This window comes from Anomalospiza imberbis, chromosome 13 (genome assembly GCF_031753505.1).
Source record: "Anomalospiza imberbis isolate Cuckoo-Finch-1a 21T00152 chromosome 13, ASM3175350v1, whole genome shotgun sequence".
Classification (NCBI taxonomy): domain Eukaryota; kingdom Metazoa; phylum Chordata; class Aves; order Passeriformes; family Viduidae; genus Anomalospiza; species Anomalospiza imberbis.
Window position 1 is genome coordinate 10,611,647 of NC_089693.1, and position 25,119 is coordinate 10,636,765.

Consider the following 25,119-nt stretch of genomic DNA (forward strand, 5'->3'; position numbering starts at 1 on the left):
AGACAAGCAATGTCCTCTGGCATGAACAGACATAATTCTCTCTGTCTCCCAGCCCACCAGCTCAGTTCCTAAGGCAGAAAATTGTTGTGGAGTTCAGCAGTTGCTGGAAATTCTGACCATAAAAAAAAAAAACACATTCTGTTTGTTTGCCAGTGTTTGTGGTAAATGGAACACTGCAGTATGAGCTCTTTCCTCTAGAAAACAAGAGGAGAAATCTTATAAAATTATGGAAGACAAGCTTCCTTGGAGGGGAAAATATAATGTAAAGAGCCACACTCAGAGCCTACTAGAAAACATCTTTATTTTTATCCTCACCAAATAGCTATAAAAATACATTTCATTCTTTGATAATAATATGATTAAGCTACTCGATTACAAATAATGAAGCAGTGAGAAGCTTTGAAATGTTAGTAGTTGATTTCCTTTCTAATAGTCTGGCATTTTGGATACCCTGAACCTTCAGGGCTAGCAGCCCAAACTTATGCCCATTCTGTCCTATGCAAGGTGCTCACCTGTGAAGGTCTCCAGCAAGAGCTCGCGCTGGAGCTTTGTGCCACAGCAAGAAACTGTAACTGGGATATCAGCGCCCTGCATAATATCCTTTCTATTCTCACATCTTGTCAAATTTCAGAATGTGCTTGATATGACTATGGAGCAAGCAATGAAGCAAACCCAGCTACTTCTGTGGCATGTCAAGTGGAGAGAAAGACCTGTTTTGATTTTGGCATCAAAACTGAGTTTTATGACAGGTTATAGAAGGAAAATGTTCAGAACTTCACTTCTTTTTTTAGAACAAATCAAAGTTGCTCAGGACTTCAACAAGAGCATTTGGAGCTGTGATAGGATGAGATCAAAGTTTCTTGACTTTGCCAGCCAAGATGCTGACTCAGGGACTTCTTTCACTTCATGAGTTTTCACTTAACCACTGAATAAAAACAGCCAGAGCCAGTGTGTGATGTTTGGATCACAGTATAATGCAGTGTGTCTTTCTCTTTGAATATCACCAATGTAAAACATTTAAAAGACCTGAATCCTTGTTCTGATGCTCCTGCATATTTTTAAGTGTCTGAAGCAGAACTGTGAAGTAAAAAGGAAGGAAAGGGAGATAATTGGGTGCTAGTGCAATAAAGAAGTATATCAAAATCTTTTGATGTGAGAGAAAGCAGATAATCCAACTAATTACAGATAAAATTCAAACACAACACATCCATGCATTTTCCTAGAATAAACTACATTCATTCTCAGTTTTCGGTTTCTAGCATTTACATGCCTTCATCTAAGCTATTAATGCTGCTCTGTGGCCCAGCTGTCTCACGTAAAATACACTGTCAGCTCCTCTGTGGAAGTCCTAGAAATAATCATGCTAAGAAAAATAGTTGCCTAAATTTTGCAAAGTTTCCAAAATATTATTCTTGAGAAACTCAATATGAATTGTCAGACACATTTAAACCCTTTTTGTTCTTGTTTGAGTCATTTAATGCCTGTGAAAATTATGAGTATTGGCTAATCTCTGTTCGAATGGTTACAAGAATCCTCTGGGAAAAATGGCTGATTTCGCCTATAATGTCACACATTTACTAGACATAGCATGTTCGTTCCTTTTCAAACTTCTATAAGATTCACTGAAACACATGAACTGTTTGCTCCTATCAATAAAAATCCTCTAACAAATGACCCTAACGTCTCTGCCCCGGGGTCCTTTCCCGCTGTCCGGGCTGAGGGCGAGGCACCAGGTGGGGCTGTTACAAACGGAACCAACTGTCTGTCCGCGACTCTGCGCAATAAATCTGCTCCTTCTGGGGAGGTTTTAATTTTTTAAAGAGAAAGAGCGCTGGAAGCAGAGCGGGTTCCCGAGCACCCAAGCGAAGGCTGCCTGGGGAAGGGGCTCGGACGGGAGAGGTGACCGCGCGTCCCCTCAGCGCGATCGGGACACTGCCGTGAGGTGACCGCGCGTCCCCTCAGAGCGATCGGGGCTCTGCCGTGAGGTGACCGCGCGTCCCCTCAGCGCGATCGGGACACTGCCGTGAGGTGACCACGCGTCCCCTCAGCGCGATCGGGACACTGCCGTGAGGTGACCGCGCGTCCCCTCAGCGCGATCGGGGCTCTGCCGTGAGGTGACCGCGCTTCCCCTCAGCGCGATCGGGACACTGCCGTGAGGTGACCGCGCGTCCCCTCAGAGCGATCGGGGCTCTGCCGTGAGGTGACCGCGCGTCCCCTCAGCGCGATCGGGGCTCTGCCGTGAGGTGACCGCGCGTCCCCTCAGCGCGATCGGGGCTCTGCCGTGAGGTGACCGCGCGTCCCCTCAGCGCGATCGGGGCTCTGCCGTGAGGGGCAGCTCGCGGGCACGTGACGTCACCCTGCGCCGCGCGTTGCCAGGCGACCGCCACGTCCCGCTGCGAGATGGCGCCGCTGCCCGCCCGCGGAGACCCCGCCCCTCCACAAAACTCACACTGCCATTGGTCGCCTGCTCGGCCAATCAGCTCGCCAGGCGCGTTCCCGCGACATGCGCGCCTGCTTTCAAACAATCGGCGGGGGCGGGCCTGTCTCCCGCGCGGCTGGGCGGGCTCTGGCCGCCGGTTGGTGGCCGGGGCTGTCAGTCAGCGCGGCTCGGGGCGGTTCTGGCCGCCGGTTGGTGGCCGGGGCTGTCAATCAGCGCGGCGGGCGCGGGCCGGGAGTGATGCGGAAGAGCGGCGGGCCCGCGCCGGCGGTGGCTGTGGAGGGCGGGTGGTCACGGCGGCTCAGGTGGGTTTCGCTGTTCGGCCCGCGCTTTGCCGCCGTCTGCGGCCCTGGGGGCCCCGCGGGAGGTGCACTGAATAACGGCAGCATCGGCCCCGCGCCGCCGTCTGGGAGGACTGAGGTGGCGGCGGCCGAGCTCGTCCCGCTCCCCTGGAGCTGCCCCCGGCCCGCCCGGGTCCGGCTCTCTGGGGCTGGTCGCGCCTCTGGCGGCTGTGCACTCTCGACCGGCTGCCTTCGCCCCCGGCTGGTGAGGGCCCTGAGGAGAGGGGACAGGGCCGGTGGTCGTGCTCAGCTGGTGCGGCGTGGGGGAAGCGGGAGCCTCCTGTGAGAGCGGTCACGGGGGGTGCACAGACACAGGGGCTGCGTTGTGAGGCCTCCCGCCAGCTCTGTTGGAGGATTTCCTTGAACAGCAGTGGGCAAGGAGGTCCTTTAAACGTGACGAAGTGACTTCTAACTTGGAAATAATGCTCCCGTAATGTTCCGTTATACCAAGTGAAGACTTGAGGATGTGCTACACCTGTGTGCCCAAACAAGTGTCCCTTCAGCAGGGAGTAACTTACCCTGTCACCGAACGTGGACCAGCACTTACACACGGTAGCTTTCTGTGAGCACACTGCTCAGTGTACACAGGCCCTGGGGAGCCAAGAGTCTCTTCCTAAGTGAAATCTGGAACTCACGTGGTGCTTTTTAGATTTCTGTGGTACTTTTCCTTTTTTCTTTTTGAGGCTGTTATCCAAATGCCCGAGGAACAGCATACTTTCAGTTTTTAATATAAGATGTAGTTATTCTCTAGAAGACTATGGAGCAAGATGCAGAAGTGGACATAACTATCATCATGTATCATGTCATATGTATACTGTACAGAACTAGAACTTGCATAAAATAATATCTGGTTGTAAGTGAACTTTGGAAATTATATTATGTCAGCCTATGACAAACCCAAATATGTCAGCCTATGACAAACCCAAATACTTGTTTTAAATACTAAATTCTTGGAAGTGAGTAGGCTTGGATATAGGAGAAACAACTAAGTAATATGCAATGGCTGTTTCAAGAATTATATTTTCATGTTAAGTAATTCAGGTGATGAGGGTGGTGCTTTTTGATTCCTCATGTATTTTACTCACGTGTGATGTTTTCCTGTCCTGTGGTAGGTTTTGCTGGATACGCAAAATCAATATTAGAAAACAATGTCACTTGACTTTGATAGTGGAGCTCTACAAACTCAGCATGAAGATGAAGACTATGACCAAGAAGATTATGCAAGAGAACAAGAGGTGAAAAAGAATTAAGTATTTTAAACTGAAGGCTTGTGAATTTAGCTTCTTCCTATCTTTTAAGCGCATAAAAAGAAAGTAAAAGGTTTATGTAGTCTGGTAAGAGCAAAAGAGGGTACAGACTGTGCCACTCTTGAAAAGCATAAGAAGTGAAGTTCGGGTGTGTTTTAGTTGTGCTGTTTTTATCTGTTTGTGTCCAGTTGCTTGGTCCAGAGCAGAGCAGTATTCATTGCAGTGATGACTTCTTGGATGTAGTGATACTGGCTGGCAAGTTACCTGGATTTCCATCCAGACTTCTCAGAAAGAGCACGTTTTGAATCTCCACTACCTCTCTAGCCTGGATTTAGAGAGGAGAAATCCTGGCATCATCAGTTTGCAGATGATTCTTTGAAATTAGTCTGTCTTGGGACATGTCTACTAGATGGCATATCCCTTCCCTCTTTCTGGTGCAGCACTTTTCTTAACAAGAGTTTGGCAGAAAAATGCTTTGGTTGGTGCTCTAGTCTAGTAAGCATGCTGTGGTAAAAGTCTCTTTGTGAATTCTTCCTTGGAGGAAAAAAACCAGGATTTTCTGCAAGTGGCCTACTTTGCCAGTGTTTTTGGGCAGAACTTGTATTAATTTTCCTGAAGAGCATATAATGAATATTGTTTGTTCTATTTCAGTTGCAACAATTGTTGACAGACCTTCCCCATGATATGCTGGAGGACAGTGGAGACCAACTCTCCAGTTACTCAGACTGCAGCATTCAGGAGACTGAGGAGCAGTAAGGCATTTGGCACCGTCTTTTTATTATTTGTGTTGTGCTTTCAAGAATAGAACAAAGTCTGAGTTGATGAGGTCTGTAAAAATAATCCAAGTAAAAGGGGAGCTGTAGTGCAATTTGAAGTAAACTAGATGTGCCTTAATTTAAGAAAAGAAGGTTTGTTTTTTCCCTGAAGTTATTAGTACATAGTTAAGCTGCTTGTGTCTCTCTAGGTCACATGAGCCTGGGAAGCTTGATGGAAGGTGGAATGATCATCCATTGATCAGTGATCCTCCAAATGTAAGCTTGCATGAGCAGTATTGTAATTACTGCTTGTTCATAAAAACATGCTAAATATTGTTTAAATTAATTAGAGAAATACGTGTAGGTGATGTGTTTTGGTATTCATTTGAAGTATTTCTAACTTGAGGGCTGGTAACCATAGCAGAAGAAGGGTGGGGTGAAATCTGAGTTTTGAGAGAGCAATTCTAAACCTCATATCCATTCATAGGGCTATGAACAAGGACAAAATCTGTACCCTCAACAATTCTTGTGTGACCAGCAAACTGATCATGTTGAAAAACATGGGAAGAATTGGAATGGACTACATAATGATGAAGAGAAGAAACATTTATATGATGTTAAAGAAGATTACTGTGGCCAGGATGGCCAAGATGATCCAGATGATGTGTATCTTGGTAGAGATGGGTTTAACTCTCCAAGTTGCTACCAAGAGAACAATGTGTATCATCTTCCTGAAAACTTCAGGCCTTATACAAATGGCCATAAACCGGAATTTAGCGATCAGCAAAATAAAATATTAAATTTTTCAGATGATCCAAAGGAACATCTTAAGGTATTTTAGAAGCTGACACATTTTTCTACCTCTTGAAAAATTTTCACAGGACTTTACCTATTGGTAGTAATATTTCTAAATGCCTTCAGTTTCTTACAGTCAGTTTAAACAGTGATGGGAGGCTTCTGTAGCCTATTTAAAAAAATGAGACATTAATAGCTGAATTTTCATATGTCCTTGTTATAATGTTTGTTCTTTCTCCTGTTGCCTTGGTAGAATTCCTTGAGGTAGAATGAATGTGATTCATTTAAGCGTGTGCATACCCTGTTTAACACTTCACTACTTTCCTAAGGTGGAAGCTTTCATGAAGAATTCTATCATGCTTAAATGATGTGCTGGATTGGAGCCTGAAAATTAAGAGCTACTAGAACTCTTCTTAATGTCAACCTGTATAATGAAAAATATTTTCACTGAGCAAAGCTACCGTTGTAGTTTTAATGCATTTCCTCTTATGTGCATATTGTCACAACAGCAATTTGTTGCATCTGATGTTGTCAATGGCCAATCACCAGAATCTTACAAAGTGACTTATAAACCATACCAAAATGGCATTCATCAAAATATTCCAGGAATCCAAGAAGGAAACAGAAGAAATGAAGTGTTTGAAGGTTTGCAACATGAATTCTTGGGCAGTGATGAAAGTAAGTGTTTGGTGCTTAGACTTTGAAGTAAACTTATGTAAAAAGTGTACTGGAAATCAGTGATAGAAACATGTTGATTTCAGTAGTTTTTCAGTAAGAGGACAACTAAAAGTATGCTGAAGTATAGAATCTTATATCTAGAAATGACCTCTTTTTGCTCAGGGTATATGAGTTTTGGGCATGAAAAATGTAGTTTTGATTGATGAAACTGAGAAATTATTTCTGATGACTTGATGTCAAACCTTGTTGACACTTTGTCTCCTTCCATAATACTGAAAAATAACAACTCAGAGTACATTTCCTAAGGTCCAGTGAGTGATGCCACATTGGGGTTTTCTGTTAGATACACTTCAAATGACAGAAGTACTTTGTTAGACATGTTGTAAACTTGTAGTGGCCACAAGTCTGTGAGTTCACAGCATGTGAACTGTTATCTGGGCTTGCTGTTAGGCTGGAATTGTAGTTTGCACAATCCTTCAGCCATTGCTGCCAGAGCAATTTGTGTGATGCAAATCAAATGTGGATTAAAAAAAAAATAGATTTTGTGCACCAGCAATGAACTTAGCACCATAAGAAATATTTTGGAGCAGGAATTACAGTGATGACTTTCTTGGTATCTATGCTGACTTGTCTGCATGTTGTTTGAAATTTGGCAGATTCTTCAGAAAATATGCAGATTCTTCAACTTCAAGTTCTAAATAAAGCAAGGGAAAGACAACTGGAAGAACTTAATGAAAAGCTAGAAAAGAGTGCACAGCAGATTAGGTATTTGAATCATCAGCTTTCAATGGTCAAAGGTAAAATGTTTTGTGCTAATTCTGGGATTGTACTCATATCTAGCAACTTTTAAGTTCTGAGATTGATTTAGAAAGTGCCTTTGAAGGTATTTATTATACTTATAAACTTGATTTGGGACTATATGTGCTTAAACCTCTTCCCCCAAACATTGTTCTAAGTAAAAATCTCTGGATTGTTGCCTGACTGCATAACTGTCTTAACTTTTACTGTATTTTCAAAACCACTGTTGTTTTCCAGAGTCCCCATGTGTCAGGCATCACAAATGTACAGAAAAGTGAGAAGTCTGCCAAAGTAGTCTTTTGAAAGTCAGAGGTTGGGGGGGGGAAGTCAACACCAAAACACCCAAACCCCAATAGGAGAAGTGGACATCTATGAAAAAAAAAATTTTTATTGGTGGTGTCTGGTTTAACAGGCCGTTTCATAGGCTGTATATAGAGAAAATCTCTTTCAAAAATTAAAAAAATCTGATTGTCTTAGTTTCCCATTTCTTACAGGAATAGACAAAAAAAAAGTACTAAATGTAGAGAATTAAGACTTTAGTTTTTGGAATGCAAAAGAAGCAATGGAGAGAGAAAAGTTCAACTGTCAACCATTTGGCTGTGTCTTGGCTGTTCCTCCAGAGGACTCTCCCTTTAAACAGTGTAAGGGAGGATGTGAGGTCCTCCTGCTGCCAGGATGGGGCTTGTACCTTCAGGACCCTACTGGAAACAGTGTATTGGAGTGCTCCCTGCTGCCAGGAGGAGACAGTGGTTGCTGGATGGAGACTGAATGTTTTTGTTCAGTCTTCTGTTGTTATCTGCAGTGCAAGGCAGAGTGAATGGTTCTGTAGAGTAGGTACTGAACAGTCATGTTGCATGAAGCTCTTGGGTGGCTGGCCATGGTTCTCACACAATTACGTCTCTTTCTTCAGATGAAAAGGATGGTTTGGCTCTTAGTCTTCACGAATCTCAGAAACTCTATCAGAATGGAAAGGAACGGGAAATGCATCTTGAAGGCCAAATCAAGGCCCTTGAAACTCAAATTCAGACTCTTACTACCAATGAGGAGCAGGTACTGTAAATATTTTTAGACTGTTTATTGTGGAAGACTTCTACAGTTAAATGTGTGGTGCATTTGCATTAAACAGAAGTGCTAGTCTCTTGAAATGCTGGTCATGACCATTGCAAAAGCTAAATACATGATGGGTGGATAGGATTCACTGGTTGAAAATACTGTGTATGAAAACACAGGCATTGTTTAAGGACTTGTGGCAGCTCTTGCACAAAAAAAAAAGAACTGGTGTACAGAATATTGGAGCAACAATGAAATGTATGTAACTAGGAATTACTGTAATACTGTTCCTACAGATACTGAAGCAATCCAAAGTGGCAGAGGTGGCCATGGAAAGCATGCAAAAGCAGCTGTTAGAACTTCAGAGATCAGATGCCCTCCAGCGAGCCAGAGAACAACATGAGGCCATTATTTCTGCACTCAAGCAGAAGTATGAGCAGCAAGTATTGTCATTAGAGCAGAAACTTGATACCACACAATCTGCACTCCGAGAGCAGGTGAGAAATGGTTTTAGGATGCTGAGTACTGTACTGGAGACACTGTAGAGCTCCCCGTGTTTCCCAAACTGCGTTACTTGACCTACAATTCTAATAACTCCTTCTGGAAGCTGCTAGGAAAATGCAAAGTCTCAGCATTATGAGGCCTATGTAGTATGTTTTCATAAACATCTGCAGGCAGTTACAAGTTCAAAATGTGAGTTTTTACACAGCAGATGCAGAGGAGGCAAGAATTCATTGTCTTAAGTTGTTCTCCTGAGCTTTCCTTCTGTGCACAATATTTTTTTGAAAGAGTTCTGCAAATAACTCTGGGAAAGAAAAGGACTAATTAAGAAATAATATGATATTCTTGCAAGAAAAAACAAGAAAAACTATTTATTGAACAGTCTGTTGCCAAGATTTGGTCTCTAAATGCTGAAGGATGACTAACCACTCAACAGACTTTATTTTAGAAGTAAGGATTTAAAAATAGAGGAGTGGTAAAAGGCTGTCGTTAAGATGGAGTTTGATGTAGATTATGTTACATGGTTGTAGAGCTTACTGAAATTATTCTACTTGATATGTCATAAGAATCTATTCCACTACTAGAAATATTCAATCAATGTATTTCAGGCAGGCCTTAATAAATTTTCCTCCTATTTCACATAAAGAAAATAAAATTAAATTTCTCTAATTTTTGTCTCAACATATAGAAATAGATGGGTTGTATACTTGGAAAAGTAACTGGTACTTGCTTCTAAACCAAATGCACTGCTAAATTTTTGTCTGTTAGTACCACAACAAAGCTTATACAACTTTGTCTCTACTGCAAAATATATGGTAGCATTTTTGAGATATTCAAAGAGGGAGATCTGTTTTTTGTGAGAAGATCAGAGTCAAAAGGTGTAAATACAAAGCACTATGCTTCTTCCCAAGTCTGTGTAGGTCACTAAGTAATGCCATATAAATGTCTACTTTGTATATCCTGTGAAAAAGAAACTACAGTTCCTCTTTTACCTGCAAGTATTGGCACTTGCTAGCTTGTCTTAAGCTCAGTTAAAATAAACTGCCTGGCTTGATATCATGTGAAGGCTTGATTTTTTTTTTTTTTTTTCTGTAATAGAACAAGTGTATGTGATTAATTACAGGAGATAATCTGATGTGCTGAAAAGTAACTGCTCTAGGAAATATGAAATGATTCTCATCCATGTTTGTTTACATATGAGTAGAATTACTGCCTCCCAGTGAAAACTGAACTTTGATTCTGTAAGAGGTCACTTGTCAGCCAAGGATAGTGTTTGATCTGTGATTGATTTAACTGTCCTCTACCCCTTTAGGTACCAGATTGATTATTTTTCTCCTTTATCTTGTATATATTGAATTTGTCTGTATCTGAAACAGTTCTAGATGGTTAAGTGTTTGTTAAACAAGTAAAAATACTCTTTCCTAGAAAGAGCTTTGCAAAAATCTAGGAGAGCATGTTAAGCAACTGGAAAAATTGCTGGAAGAAACCAAATGTGAAAAAACTGAAATAATAAATCGACTGACAAGAAGCCTAGAAGAAAGCCAAAAGCAATGTGCAAATTTACTGCAAACAGGTCAGCCTTTTACTCATGCTATTACCTTTCCTTGCAGAAATATCTTCATTTTTTCTAAATATGAAATTGCATATCAATGTTTCTATGGAAGGGGAATCAACATCAAGCTAATTGTGTTCTAGACTGTTTGCTATGCAGTGGATTTGTCAAACTTAACTTTAAGTCTAGACTAAGATGTAAAAACCAAATAGAAATGAATGCAAACATCATCTCCAAACCCCAAAGAACAGAGATTAAAGTTATTTCATATGTATTTTGTGCTGCATATGTGTAAACCTTGTTTCATACTAAGCAACAGCCTTTGGATGCAAGTTACTTAATTTTGTGTTAAGGTGCTTGACTTGAATTGCCATTCTAAATTCAAGTCCTAGTGAGAAGAATTGTTCTGGGAGCTGGAGGCTGATTCTTGGAAACGTTTATTGTAGAAATAGATTGTGAAATGTTTTACAGTTTGTGTGTTTGTCTTTTGCCTACCTTCACACATTGAAGTCTTTGGATAGTAATGTATTTAGTAGCTGTTAGCAAGCTCAAGGAAATAGAAACAGTAATGTCTATTGCCAGAATCAACATTGCTATTTTTAACAGAGATCTTTCTTCAGATTGCATAGGCTTTCTTGCATATTTATCACTTGCTCTTTTTCTCCCTTTTCTTTCCTACAACAGGCTCAATGCAGGAGACAAATCAGTTACGGCTTCAATTGCAGCAAGCTCAGTCTGCACAGATTATAAGCAACAACATGAACAAGGCTTTGCAGGTTAATTTTATTGAATATTTTATATTTGAATAAAATGTTTGCATTTGATGTGGGGGAGAGGCATTATAACTAAGAAGTTGTTGGTTGGAACACTTTAAATTTTTGGGGGAAACAAGCACATTATCTTTGACTACTTCCTCTCCCAGTGTTGCATGAGGGACTTCCTCCCTCCCCACCAATTAAAACAGTTTGAGCAATTGTATTGGCACAAATCTGATCTCATACTTCTGTCCAACCTGCTTTTGGAAAAAAAAAAATGAATGTAAATTCAGTGTGCTGGGAGTCCCATAACTTAATGAGGAGATACCATGTTCTGAAATTTTATCTTTTGTCAGCAAAAAGGAATGCTAGAAAGTCCTCTGTAAAGCATGAGTGGAAGTGTTTCCATTTGAGTTTATGTATTTGATTTAAATCTGTTATCTAGGAAACTATGAATCCTACTAAGTACTAGAGTAATAGCTGTTTCTCCAGGTATGTACTTCTCTGTTGTCATCCATGTTGCTCTACAAGGACAGCAGGAATGCAAAAGAGCAAAAGAAATAATACTTCATAGATGGACTACAAGAACAATAGGGAATATAATAACAAATTTGTAGTTTTGATATTTGTTTTGCTAGAGGTATCAGAAATGAAAAATGAAAGTATAAGTTAATGCTAGACATTTCAACTAAATGCAGCTAAATATAACTATATTTAGAAGGAAGAGCTCCATGTGTTTATTTTCTTTGGAAGAGTTATCGTGGGTCTGATATGTTGGCTTGGAGTCTCTCTGGTCAGTGTAATTTTTTTTTTGTCTCTTCCTTTCAGGAAGAATTAATGGAACTGAAAGAAGAAATAGCTTTATATGAATCTGCTGCCAGGCTTGGAGTATTTTTGAATGATGCAGGTGGAGAGCAACATATGAGTCTGGGTGATTCCTATGTAGAACTGGGAATTAAAAAAATCACAGGGAAGAAGCCAAGATTCTGCAGGTATTGAGTGATTCTTGTTGAAAGAAAAAATTTAAATCCTCAAAAAATTATGCAAGTTATGTGTAAAAAGAAGGATCTACTGGATCAACACATAGGTTTTTGATAGATATTTGAAATACTGCTTGTATTGCCAGGTAATCTGAGAAACAGAAAAACTGTACTAATGCCATAATTTGGTTGGCTAATTGCTATTTAATAAGCCTTCAGATTTCATAGGGACTACATTGCCGTTCCTTTAATTGTTGAATTATATTGATGGATACTTTTCTTCCTCAAAGACTCCACATAGTTGCTTAAAGCTAAAGCTGTCTTTTACCTCAACCAGTTGAGTTGTTTCAAAACTCTTCACATCATGTGAGAATGAATCTGTTGAGGAAACAGCTGAATTAACAAGTTCTCTGTAAATTAATTGCAACTTGATAGGAAAGCTTTGATATTTATGTCCTCCTATGCTTTTTACTATTACATCTTAGACATCCTGGTATTTCTGGTAGCATTAGTTACTCTTCTCTTTGCTACCACCGCCTTTCAGCTAAATATGTTTTGTCTTTTAAATACTGAACTGGTTATGTCTTTCCTGATAGTGCAATACAGAACAGAGACATGGATAAAGAACTCTCTAAAGATGAAATTATTGTAGAATTAAAAGCTGAGCTGGAACGTTTATTGAGCAGTAATAAAATGAAGAGAAACCAGATTACTCAACTACAAAATAGTCTTAAAGATTGCCAGAAGACACTAGAGGAATGCAGGCAGTTGAAAGCAGAAAAAGCATCAAGAAATTCAGAGGTTTGTTCTTTTACACTTCTTTAAAAGTCAAGTATTCCTGGTTTTTGGTGAACAAAACCAAAGCTTCTTATGAAAATAGGTCAAAAATTTATGCATAGCTGAGTTTTCATAGCAACTCTGGGTTTGCATCTTTGGTTAAAAAGAAAACAACTGAATAGCAGAACCTAGGTAGCGGATGCATTATTAAGTGAGTCCTAAAATGATGACTTATATGCTTGAGAGTGCCTAGTGTCTGCCCTACTTATGTTAGAAATAAATTGCATTGGAAAAAGATGGTTTGCTTTAGCCAAGAGGACCTTGTAATTTCTGCAAGAGGGCTGATAGATTAGATTATACAATCAGAACACTTAACAGATTGCCTTCAGGGGCCTTCACAGTGTAATTTGATCAGTAAGGAATCTCCTTGATACTGCAACTCTCTTCACCCCATTATTGCTTTCCCTCTATAGATTGATCAGACTTGCAGTATCTGTAGATGGAGACCTGGATGTGGGATAGGAATGCAGTGTATGTGGGAAGTGTGCTCTCTGTTGGATGGCTGTTGTCATTCAGCTTGCAAACACAACACTGAGTGTGTTGCTTCTCCAAAGCTTCATGATACTAAGTTTCAAGAATTCATCTAGAATAGCAGTGATACTGTGATCTTGCAGTGCAATATTTTCCTGTGTTTTGTATTTTTTGAGTACAATTTTTATTTGACAACTCTTAACTTCTTTAAGCATTAACTGCTAAATCATTTATATCTTGAAAGATATCATGCTAATTTTATTAATTTTTAGCCTGTCACAAATTTGAAGGATGCTTCTGATAATCTAAAGGAAGAAGTTCTGAGGCTCAGAAAGGCTAATGAAGCTTTGCTACAGGAAGTAGAGGTAAGACAGAGATGCTGCTTACTACTACAGAAGAAAAAATCACAAAAAACCCCGACCCCATACTAAAAACCTGTGATAAGAAAAGGTTCTTACAACCCCATATTACTTGACCCTTGTTTGTCCAGGCCCATACTTCAACTATTGAAGAACTGAAGGAAAACGAGGAAAAACTGAAAAGCTTAAATCAAGATCTCTGTTGTCAGATGAGAAAGATGGTTCAGGATTTTGATCATGATAAGCAAGAAGCCATTGACAGGCAAGTCTGTTAACTTAGTTTAGTTTAATTTGTGGATTTTCATCCTGCACACATAATCTTGTTCCAGCTATCAGGTACAAGAGGAGGTCAATGTTAGAAAGGTATTTTCTTACAGAAAACTTGAACCTAGTTAATTGAAATCAGGTGGTTATTTTTCCTTTCTTGGAATTGTAGGTGTGAAAGAACTTATCAGCAACATCATGAGGACACCAAAGCACATTTTGAGAAGGAGCTGATGGAGAGGTTTGCTGTGGAAAAGCAGTTGCTTCTTCAAACTTCTGAAGAGACAATCTCACAGTTAAGGTAAGACTTAGCATTATTTCCATTTTTAACAAAAATTTCATGTTTCCTGTCTGACCTTCACTGCTAGTTACACTTATTTTAAAGCTGGTTTGCTGTCCTCTGAGGCCAATTGATAATAAGTAATCTGTCCTTTGAAGGAATAATATAGAGGAACTGAACAAAGAGATTACTGTAGTGAAGGAATGTTACATTGGAGTTTGTCGGGAGAAGGACACCTTGGAAAAAACTTTAAGACAGAAATTTCAACAAGAGCATCAGCTGAAGGAAGAGAAGGTACAAATTGAAATGCCTATAAAACATATAATTTCACACTGTTTTCAAGATGTAATATTAATAAGAATTTAATTTTGTAAATGTTTGCAAAATCTACTTGGAAGAGATGCAGCTGTATCAGAAAATTCATACACATTACTTACTGTTAAATTGGGCTGGTGTTGTGTTCTGAGCCTTGAAATACTGTACAAGTAACTCTTTCCAATAAGTGTTTGTTTTCATGTAGTGAACTTCCATAATTCTGACTTCTGAGGATGCTTAGTCAGCAGTGTGAGCTTTTACATTCATAAGACATTTTCAAAAAACCCTGAATGATGATACAAGTTTACTTCTCCCTATATAAAACTGATCTAAAATCAGTGTGGTTTTTTTAAGTAGTGAATTCAGACTGATTTGATTAAAAACTTTGTTTTTCTGAAGATACCAGTGTGCAATGACTGAAGTAGATCAACTGTCTGGGTAAGCAAGTACAGTAAAGAGGTGCAGCTCAAAGTATGAGGGGAGTAAAGGTGCTTGATACAAAAACTTACTTAACAGCAATAGCCTATAATAATGTCTGATATAATGTCCTAAATCACCTGTTTTGAGAGTTACATCTCTTGTCTAAGTGACATCAGTAAGATCAGTGCAGAGCCTCTAGAGAATTAATAATGTGTCTCATGCTTTCTCATAGTTTTGTACCAGAGCAGTTGTGCCTTGGAGAATATTTCATTTATTTATTTTTGGTCTAGCTCAAGAAACAGCTACTAGAGGAAAAAGAAGGCTCCCTTAAACTTCTGAGAACTGAGCTTGAAGAAGAGCACATCAGGTCCATGACAGCAGCAAAGAAGCAGTGGCTGGAAGAAAAAAAACAGCAGGTTCAAGAGGAAGTTGCATTAGCCAAAGTTCACTGGGAAAAGGAGGAAAAAGAGGTGTGAAACTTAGATCAGGGAATTTCAATTTTTTGTTGTTGTTGTTTTGCTGTCTATTTTCAGAGACAGAACTTTAGATTTATGTGCTATTATTCTGCCGTTGGAAGTGTCTGTTAAGGATTTGTCATTTTAAAAGCCTCTGAAGGAGTATTAGGCATTACATGTTTCATATTTTTAAAGAAACTGAAAACCTAGATCTTGCAAAGTAACAAACAGAATACCCTGGATGTCACAGCTGGTAATATGCTGGAGCTTTTCACCCTGGTGCTTGAGTGAAGGTTGTGCTTTCTGTTGTTTCACTCAGGTATCATGTAGAAATCCTTTGTGTATCCTATCCCATCAGAGAAAGCTCTGATAAGTCACCAGACTCTCTCCTCTCTGTGCATGGTTTTGTTCTTCTGTTAAGGAGGATCATTGGTGTGAACAGTGTTTCATTTGCTAAACACCAGTGAGATCTGTTTATTTACACACTGGGGAGATTTTCTTAAAAAATATTTTTTTCCTTAGAATAAAGATCAAGTCTTTGCCAAATTAGAAAGAGAGTGGCAAAGTAGGCTGGAAGAAGTGAGAAGAACTGTAGTTGAATGTAATGACTGCAGCTGCCAAACTGACCAAGCTGTGGATGACGTTTCAACTAAAGAGTTAGAAGGGACTGTTGAAGACCAGCGGCTGCAGATCCAGAAGGCTCTGAAAGAAAATACAGCCTCTGAAGAGGCCTTAAAAGAATTTGAATTAGAACTGGAAAATAAATACTGTAAAAATCTTGCCAGCCAGGTAACAAATAATTGTTCTGTCTGCCTGGAGTCTCTGAAACTGCTGTGTCCACTTAAGTCACCTAAAAAAAAAAGTGGACTCCTCCACTAACTTGCTCTTAAGTTTAGTATTGATATTTGCTGTATTAGAAATAGAGTTCTTAAAAAAGTTCTGAAAAAACTGTAGCATGTGGTTTGTTTGTCACACTGTTAAACAAGTTTCGCAGGAGTTTTGAACAGAACTGAGCAGCACTGACTTAGATTTTTATGCCATTTTGTTAAAAATAAATCTAGTATTTTTAATTTTGGCATAATTTTTGCATCAAGAAATGCATGAAGTGCTGTTGGTCTGATTCTTTTAATTTCTAAACATAGAAATCCAAACTGAAGTCTGTTCTTGCACTGTTACATGAAAGTAGTCATAAAAATATATTCAGTGTACCTACTTACCTGCTGAAGCAAATTTTTTACCTGTTTAAAGGTAGATGCAGCTTTAGCCCAAGCTCATGCCAAGTGGCTACAAGAGTACAAACTAAATCTAAAGGTAGAACAAGAAAAATGGGAAAAGGAACACCAAAAGACTGCAGCAAAGCAGGTAGCCCAAAATACTGCTATAATTGTGTTGATAAACAAAGTCTTCCAAATCCCATATATTACTGAGGAATGAATGTAGACACAGGCACAGGGAGTCACTAAGGAAAGATATTTGTTGTGTACTCTGGTCCACACCCATTTTTTCCCTATATAGGTTTAATTTTTATTAAATAAATTGAAGAGGTCTCTAATAGATTTTTATGATTCAGAATTGCATTTGTGTATCTGTGAATGTGTGTATATATTCCTAATGACTGTGTTGTTTATTTGCCAGTTAGCCCTGGTTCTCTCAGCTGCTGAGGAGAAATGGAAGAAAGAATATGAAAGTCCAGAGACATCTGGACTAAGAGTTAAAGAACTTGAAGAAAAGATAATTTCTCTGAGGAGGGAATTGGAGCTAAAGAAAGAGGAAATCCCTGCAGCTGTCAAAGCAGAACTAGCAAAAGCCCGTGCGCAGTGGAACAAAGAAAAGCAAGAAGAAATTCTGCAGATACAAGAGCAAAATGAGAGAGACTACCAATCATTCTTGGATGATCATAGAAACAGAATTAAAGAGGTCCTTGCAACAGCAAAGGAGGACCTTGCAAAGCAGAAGAATGATCTCTCCATTCAGAAAGAAGCAGAAATCAAGATGTTACTAGACCAAAAGCAGCGAGAATGGGAGGCTCAGGAAGCCAAGAGACTGCAGGACGAAATGAATCAGTATGAGGAGAAGACTCTGGTGAAGCTGGAGTATTTGATGAGTGAAATTCACGAAGAACTGGTCAAGTGCACACAGAGTAAACATTCTTGGAAGGACAAGTGTTTTGACTCTCATGTTCAATTAACCAGTCAAGGCAAAGACAAACTGAAGGCTTGTTTACAAAAGGCCTATAGAACCACAGTCTGCACAATTCTGGAAAAGAAAGAGCGAGAATGGAAAAAGGTAATATTTCTGTGAATTATTACTGCCAATCAGAAAAGGCATTTGAGAAGTCAGTCAGACCTGTTGTCAGTCAGGTTTTCTCCCGTGAAATATCCATGCAATTGTGAGAGATAGAAAATTCAACATTTGTGTTCATTGATAAGTGTACTCTAAAACTGAAAGGAGGCTAAATCTACCATTAACAAGTGAAAAGGGAAAGGATGTAGCTTTGACATCTTCAGTCTTTAAAGAAGATAAAGTCAGGCTAGGAATGTCATCTATGCAAAGACTTGTTAATTAAGGAGATTGATCAACCTGCTTAAGGTTGGGAGCCTGTTGAAGGCTTCCTCTTTGACAGGCTGTAATGACAGAGCCCATCTCGGATTTGTGCATAGTTGCAAAGTCCAGTTTGCAGTGGTGATTGGACGGTGATTATGGATCATATTACGCTTTTTTCCCCCTCCTCTTTATACAAATAAAGATGAAAACAGTAAATCCTTTTTGCAAATTGCCTGCAGTAGGTCAGTTTGTCAGTCAGTTCTGTCTTGGGAATAAGAGTCTTGCCTATTTTATTGTGCTAGAGGCACAAAATCTTTTTCAAATCTTTTTCAGTGTGCTTGCCCAGATGAGGAAAGATGTCTTACCCTCTTCTAGAGGAGTTTGGGGCTAAGTCAAATTTTGTCCCAAAGCCCTTGTTTCTGTTGTTTTAGCAGATTCCTCTCCTTGCAGTGCTTATGCTTGTAATAAGTTTTTTGTTGTGGGGAACATCCCACCGGAAATGCCATTGCTACCCAGCAGTTTGTAGCTGGAGAATTATCTGAGAATAGGACAAAGAAAATGTCTGGTTTTTCAAGAGAAGATGAGATATTACCATTTCTTTAATGTCAATATGTTTCTGTTCAGTAAGTGGGCCTTAAAGGTTTTCATGTCACAAGTCATATCCACAATGATAAAGAGAATAGTTTTTTTCCTGTGCCTTATGTACCTTCTGCAGTGGAAATGAAATGTCTCTTGGTAAACTGTTTAATATGCCTTTCAATCTCAAAACACTGGTTGACTTGAACTACCTTATCTGGTGAAGTCTTTTTAATTTCCTAGTAATGTCTTTTCTCTTTAAAAAGTGAGTTCTCTTCAGCTGTTCAAAGATAGGGTATAGTTCTGCAATGTTAAGGGCTACTGACATTTCCACATAATACTCAAGATATTCAGGCACTGCTGTTGCAATGATTTATGCTAAATAAAACTTCTGTATCATAGAATAGATGTTTTCTTCATGATTTGACTTATAATCTGTGGTTCTACTGCAGGTTTAAAGTACCTGTATTAAAATTACTAAAGCTGCTGAGTGATCAGGGTTGGTTGTGGTGTGGAACACTTTTTCTGCTGTGTTGTGTTTTCAGGAAGTGTTTTTCAATTGCAGAAATATGAAGAGCTAGTGAGTAATGCAAATAAAGAATCATACCCTTACCCACGACATGGTACAGGGAGCACTGGAGATGTGGCAAGACCCCCTGTGTGCAATGTTGGACACCAAGCAGAAGCACAAAGGAGACTGAGAAGACAGACACCCTTGCAGGAAGCTGGAACAGACAAAGGTATTGGGTTTGATCTTAATCTGGCAGATTGCAAGTCATCAAATTAAGCTTGTTAGTAGCAGTCTTTAATATTCAATGTCCTTTTGATGACCCCAATGTAAAGTTAGCTAATTAATAAATATTTGGGTGATAGAGGAAGATACAGTTCTTCTGACTGTAAGGTTGTTTAATATTGCATAACCTAAGTTAAAGTCACAAACTGCAACAAATGGTACTGGTCTCCAGTTTACTGGTTTAATGGTAGGCTTTGAGGTTTCATTTTATCAAATGCTAGTATCTTCCTGCTTTTTAAATCCATTCTTCAGGAAGAAAGAAATAGCTGTCTCTCATCTGCTAGAGGTGTGTGCATTCTTTGGGGGTTGTTAGCAGCAAAACCTTTGGAGTATATAACAGTTCACATGCAAGGCAGTGTTGGCCATGATGTGCAGGGTATGGTCTAAACTATGTTTTGTAAATGGGTAATACTAGATTGGAGCTTCAAAGATTGAATTATACTGCTTGCTCTTGGCATTACACAAGGCAAGGAATTCTGCATTCATGTAAAAGATACTATTGTGTCAAGAACTTGCTTGACCTGGCATGGTAGTCTTCTCTGGTTCTTTTGGTCAAGAATGTAGTTGAAAAAAGTGTGAATCCCTGGGTGGTGTTTCTCTCTTTTTTGTTTTCCCCTTTTCTTCCCTTTCCCCCACTCCCTGTGCCTAGTATGAACTTTGGCATTGTAGCTCTTCCCAAGGCTGTCACGTGTACTATGGCAAAACTGGAGACACTGTAGATGGGAAAAACTTCATGGGAGGGACAGATGTCCCTGGGGCTTTCTGTTTAGTTTGAGTTCTTACGCAACTGAAAAACATAAAGCAACAAAACCCAAGAGTTTTTGGCTCTGTGCCTGTAGTGTGGCTTGAATTCCTTCAACACCAGCATAAGGAGTATTAACACAGAACAATACCAGCACTGCAGTGCTCCTGTCTCTAGAGCGCCCTGGCCTGGCTGTGGGGAGCAGCCAGCGCTGGCCTGGAAGGAGCCCAGTCTTTGTGTATCCCTTAACCAGGCTCAGACATGTGTGAGGCTTTCCAGCTGGGACAGCTTCCTTCAGCTGACTTCAAAAGACCCTGCTTGGCTGTTGTTACTTTAAAAAAAATTCTAAAAAAACTTTTAAAAGCATTTACCCTGCAAGTCTTTTTGCTGACTGAAGAACTCAAATCATCACTGATGGAAGTGCACTGAGGTTGTGAGAACTGTATGTGTTGGTAGATGCTGCTGCACCTTCTGGAACAGGTACCAGCCTCTTATAACTAGTTTAATTGGGCTAAAATAGTACACACTTTCCAGTGAGAAGAGGACTAAGTAGAGCACTGAAAATAGGTTGGGCTTGATTCTTTTGGTCCCATGTTGATGTATAACTTTTAGCAATTACTGTTGCAAGTCAGAAATGTACAAAAAGGAACCTTGGGTCTCAGGAAGATGTGTGCTGCAAACACTGCTGCCAGGAGCTTGAAGAAAGAGAGGCTGTGTGCCAGGACTTGAAAAGAGAGCTGGAGATGGCCCACAGACATCTTCAGCTTGCTGTGAAGGAATATGAAGCTAAGTCAGAGCAAATCCAAGGTTAAGATTGTTAGTCACCTAAAGACAACTTTGATTCTCTCATCTGTAGGATCTTTTAATTTTCAGTGGATACTGGGGTTTTGGTTATTAACCTCAAAACAAAGAAAAGAAGCCCTGACCACAATAAACCGACAAAACCTACCAAGTTTTATCTTCTACTTTTATATCTCAAAGGGACAGTTACTAACCCACAAATTAATAATTCTTTTTCAATGTTTGTCAAAACCACCCTTGTTTTTTTTTTTGTCCTGTCCTTTCTCTCCAAGTACACTTGGTATCTCAGTTTAGTGTTAGTAATGGCATATGAAGGCTTTAAGCTTATTTAATTACTGTATGAGATGATTTTTATATTCAGACTTCAGTGAAGTGTGTTGGGATCGATTCCTATCTGCTTGTTACTGCAACAGCTGTACTGCAACTAATGATGCTTTGTGACATTCAGATCTTGTACCAGAGGCAGCAGTTATTACATAAGCATCTCTTGAACTTCAATTTAGAGGAATGCAGTGAATTATGGTTCTTTTTTTTTTTTTTTTAATAGAAAATGAGATGGTTCCAGGAGCTCTAATTGCACAAAACTCCGAGATGAAAACTAAACTGAAAGATCAGGGATCACCACCAAGGTATTTAAATAACTAAACAAGATAATTTCTTATTTTGGGAAGATATAAGTTGCTTTTATTGTGCAGTGTGATGTGTATGCATTTCAGATCACTGTCAAGGGAAGGCATCTCAAATCCTTGTGCATCCTCTGACTCTGTGAAAGGTCTGGAAGAAATGCGTGCTCACTACATTAAAGCTTTGAGCAAGATTAAGTGTAAGTACTAAAGTCTTAGTTAAAGATTTAGTGGAGGAAAATAAATTACTTTGTTGCTTCTTCCTTCAGCCAGCTTGGACAGGAATCTGACAACCAAATCACATGAGAAGTAAATTTTTTCATCTTACTAGAGTGACTGTGAGAAATGGAATTGTCACCCTAAATTCAGCATGTAATTGTGGTGGGCAAAGCCTTGTTTTACCATCCTTGCTTTGTTGTACTGTAGTATGTCTTTTAAAGTGGTAAAGTGTATTTTGAGAACTGATCTTGTTTCTCCAGAAAAAAAAAAATCTACCTAGACTGCAACTTGTCCTGAGAGAAAATCTGCTTTTCTCTTGTGCTGTATCCTGCCTTCTGGCTTAGTCAGCAACCTTCTGGCTGAGGAGAAAGGATTAAGTGTAGCACCAGGTCTTACCTGAGTGCAGCAGCTCCCCAGATTTCTGAATGGCCATTGAAAAGTTTCTAGACCTATATTTTACCAGCCAACATTCCTCCCGAATCCCTGTGCCTGCTTAAGATGCAGAATCAGACAACTGAATTCCTTTCTGATGCTTCATATTGACCTGCTGTGGTTTGCCCTGGCATTCATCCAGTAGGCAACAACTGACACGAGGATTTGGTGGAATGTTGGCAGGTAAATCCATGTCCTTGCTGACTTGTTCCAGGTCTGCTAGACAATCCCAGTTTGTGGTGTTGGCTTTTTCCCCACTCTGGGGGAAAACTGGTACTAATGAAGTGTGTTTGTAGGTGATATGCTTTGTTATATCCGTGAAAGTAAGGAACGAGCTGCTGAAATGATTAAAGTGGAGGTTTTAAGAGAGCGCCAAGAGACAGCACGGAAAATGCGCAAATACTACTTGACATGCCTTCAACAGCTGCTCACTGATAATGGCAAACATGAAGGGTAAGTTCAAGTGTGTTTGGAAATGACTGTTGGCTGTGCAAGAGGTGTGTAGATTTTAGTCTGGTGTTTGTCCACCTTGGAGCAAACAGTGCCTGGCCTGAAGTCTTGCCAGCATGCGTGTGTTAGCGCCAGGTCACTGCTGAGCTGCCTGGCACACTGTCCTTTCAGTATTCTCTGACTCTCAGTGACATTGCCTTGAAGTAAAATGTAGAGTTGAATTACTCTTAAACTTGTTTTTGGTTTTGGTTTTTTTTCCCCATGTTCTACAATTCTTGACAGAGCTGAAAAGAAAATAATGGATGCTGCCAGTAAACTTGCTACAATGGCTAAAGGACTGGAAACGCCTCTTCGGCACATTCCCCAGCGCAAGTCTGCCTGCCCAGGTGTGCTGGATTCTGTGGTCCTTTTCTTCTTGAGCATACTGATTTAATGCATGTAGTAATGAAAGTGCTTTTCTTCCAATATTAACATTATCTTTGATTATCTCTTTGATTATCTATCTCTTTCCCTCCTCTCCTAGCTCTGCGTTTAAGTTCTGATCCTGGAGGTGAGTGCTCCAAAAGAGATTGTGTGCTTTGGACTAGGTCACACCACATGGAAAGCAAATCATGTAGTGAAAGCAGTACTGAAAAAGCCACTGATAAAGTTGTCCAGAAGCGTGTTCCACGTGACTTGAGACAGCAGTTTGATGCGACGCCGACCAAAACTCAACATGTGCTCTGTGAAACAGTGACTTCAGATATTCAGAACAGGAATAATTCTCAAAATCTGGATGGTGCATCTAGAGGTGTTCTACCAGAATGTTACCCAAATGAAGATGGAAGAAGAGAAAAATATGGCCCCATTGCAAATATAGACAAAGGACTTTTGTGTGCTGCGAGTAATGGCGATGCTCCTCCCTCTCCTGGTCATGAAGCACTACAAAATATGCAAGTACCCAGGGTTACAAATGGCCACAGCAGCTCTGGGCCAACTCATCATATGCTTAAGAGCAAGAATGGAAGAACAGGCTTGAAAGAGGATAAATGTATCCACTCATATGGAAAATGGAAAACTAAGTCTAAGAGAAGTCAGGAATTTGATTTTAAAGACACTCCAGAAAGAGATGAAGGAAGCAGTAGTGAATGGAGTTCTGGGAATGGAAGCTTGCATCTGGATTGTAGTGAAATGCCTCTCTTGTATCCTCAACAAAAAGCCAATACTAATGTTCAAGCACAGACTGTGTACTGTGAAGAGTTTCCTCACATCAGATCATTTTCTCCTGCAGATGAAAATGTTACTTCTTGGAGAGACATTTCTAGTGCCAATGGCAAGATTCTCAGTACAAAAATCAGCCCAAAAGTTTACAGTAGAGACAAGCAGGTAACAAACCCAGAGCACACTTCATTTCTCAACTCCTGACAAATCAAATTCAGCTGTCCCTCAACTCAAAGCAACATCAGATTCAAATGTTGGAAAATGCTGCAACAAATGCTTGGAGAAAAATGGTGTGGGATCCCCAGTCTCAGCAAGATAATGTTTTTTAATTAGCCCACTCTCTAACTTGAACCAATACCAGCAGTCCTCGTTTGAAGGAAAAAATTAAGTTGATGTTTAAATAAAGTGTGATGATTGAGGAAAATCATTTCTACTGTGTCCATTTTGTGATCAATGTTACATGAACAAATTTTATTAAGTTACTTGAAATATTACTGCAGACTTTTCTTTACCCTTGTAATAACACTTTTGTAAATGTTTATAGTGCACTAGATACAAATTTATTAAATAGAATCTATTTTTATATTCAATTTAGTGTGCAGTGTTTATCTAAAACCAAGCTACTGTAACTTGTGGTCATTTTTAAAATGGTTATCAAAATTCCTTCAGAGCGTAATGAGAGATGTTTGAAGTTTGTATCTTAATTGACTTTTCCATTTTAAAGGACCTCCTGTAACCCTATGTTTGAGTTCCCACAACAAAAGCAAATGTGCTTGAATTTTTTTGTTAAATTATCATAACAAATCACATTTCAATTATTCTTCCCTTTGATACAGCAAAAAATAGCTCATACTGGGTGTAAGAAAGGTATCTTAAGTTAGAATGACCATATTCTGTAGGTGTTACTTAATTAGTATATGTTATCAGGGTAAACTGAATATGTAGTACTTTGAATATGTAGTACTCCTATTTCTTAGAAATCTCCTGTTTTAAAGGCCTGCTCACATTTTGAAGAGAATTGCAAAATATATATTTTTTCCTAGACTTTTTCCTTTCCTTGGGATGGCAATTCAGTTCCAGTGATCCTGTGACAAGCAGAGGATTTTGCTGCTGTTTACACAGGGGGTGATTAAATCATACTTACTGCAATTAATGGTTATGGGCCAGCAATTCACAGCCACAGTAATATGGGAGTTCTCAGCAAAAAGGTTTTGCTTGCTATTGTTCTGTGACATTAGAAGAAGAAAGTCTGTTCTCTCAAGGATGTTCTGTATGCCTTTCATATGTAACATTTAACTGCTTATTTGTGAAGGTTGCTTATTTGGTGTTTTGGAGTTGAAGATCACAGTTCAGTTTGACAGTCTTTTGTTTTAAGAGGAAAATAGCAGAATCAAAAGATAAATGTGCTTAACTTCTTTACAAAAATGTCCTGCATATTTATGTTCCAGG

The 25,119-nt window shown here is 39.6% G+C and overlaps 1 protein-coding gene across 4 annotated transcripts; it reads left to right on the forward strand.

Annotated features, from left to right (window-relative positions):
- Nucleotides 1-3,868: 3,868 nt before the first annotated feature.
- Nucleotides 3,869-24,099, forward strand: CEP152 (centrosomal protein 152). Of its 4 annotated transcripts, XM_068203894.1 has the most exons (26): nucleotides 3,869-4,013; nucleotides 4,677-4,777; nucleotides 4,990-5,056; nucleotides 5,268-5,612; nucleotides 6,085-6,253; nucleotides 6,910-7,050; nucleotides 7,962-8,101; nucleotides 8,398-8,598; nucleotides 10,028-10,175; nucleotides 10,839-10,930; nucleotides 11,738-11,901; nucleotides 12,486-12,690; nucleotides 13,470-13,562; nucleotides 13,688-13,818; nucleotides 13,993-14,121; nucleotides 14,259-14,394; nucleotides 15,126-15,305; nucleotides 15,813-16,079; nucleotides 16,539-16,652; nucleotides 16,926-17,576; nucleotides 18,976-19,150; nucleotides 21,294-21,375; nucleotides 21,463-21,569; nucleotides 22,317-22,473; nucleotides 22,753-22,856; nucleotides 22,994-24,099. In XM_068203894.1, exons 1-26 carry the CDS (start codon nucleotides 3,927-3,929, stop codon nucleotides 23,872-23,874), a joined length of 5,067 nt encoding a protein of 1,688 aa, XP_068059995.1. In that variant the 5' UTR covers nucleotides 3,869-3,926; the 3' UTR covers nucleotides 23,875-24,099. The 4 variants fall into 4 exon arrangements, with proteins under 4 accessions (XP_068059995.1, XP_068059996.1, XP_068059997.1 ...); XM_068203895.1 differs by lacking the exon at nucleotides 15,813-16,079; XM_068203896.1 differs by lacking the exon at nucleotides 5,268-5,612.
- Nucleotides 24,100-25,119: the final 1,020 nt, after the last annotated feature.

Excerpts from the sequence above, each read along its gene's own strand:
- CEP152 (XM_068203894.1), top strand. The coding sequence starts at position 3,927 with ATGTCACTTGACTTTGATAGTGGAGCTCTACAAACTCAGCATGAAGAT. Across the intron at positions 13,563-13,687 it reads CTTTGCTACAGGAAGTAGAG|GCCCATACTTCAACTATTGA; the intron begins GTAAGACAGAGA and ends TTGTTTGTCCAG. Across the intron at positions 14,122-14,258 it reads GAGACAATCTCACAGTTAAG|GAATAATATAGAGGAACTGA; the intron begins GTAAGACTTAGC and ends TGTCCTTTGAAG.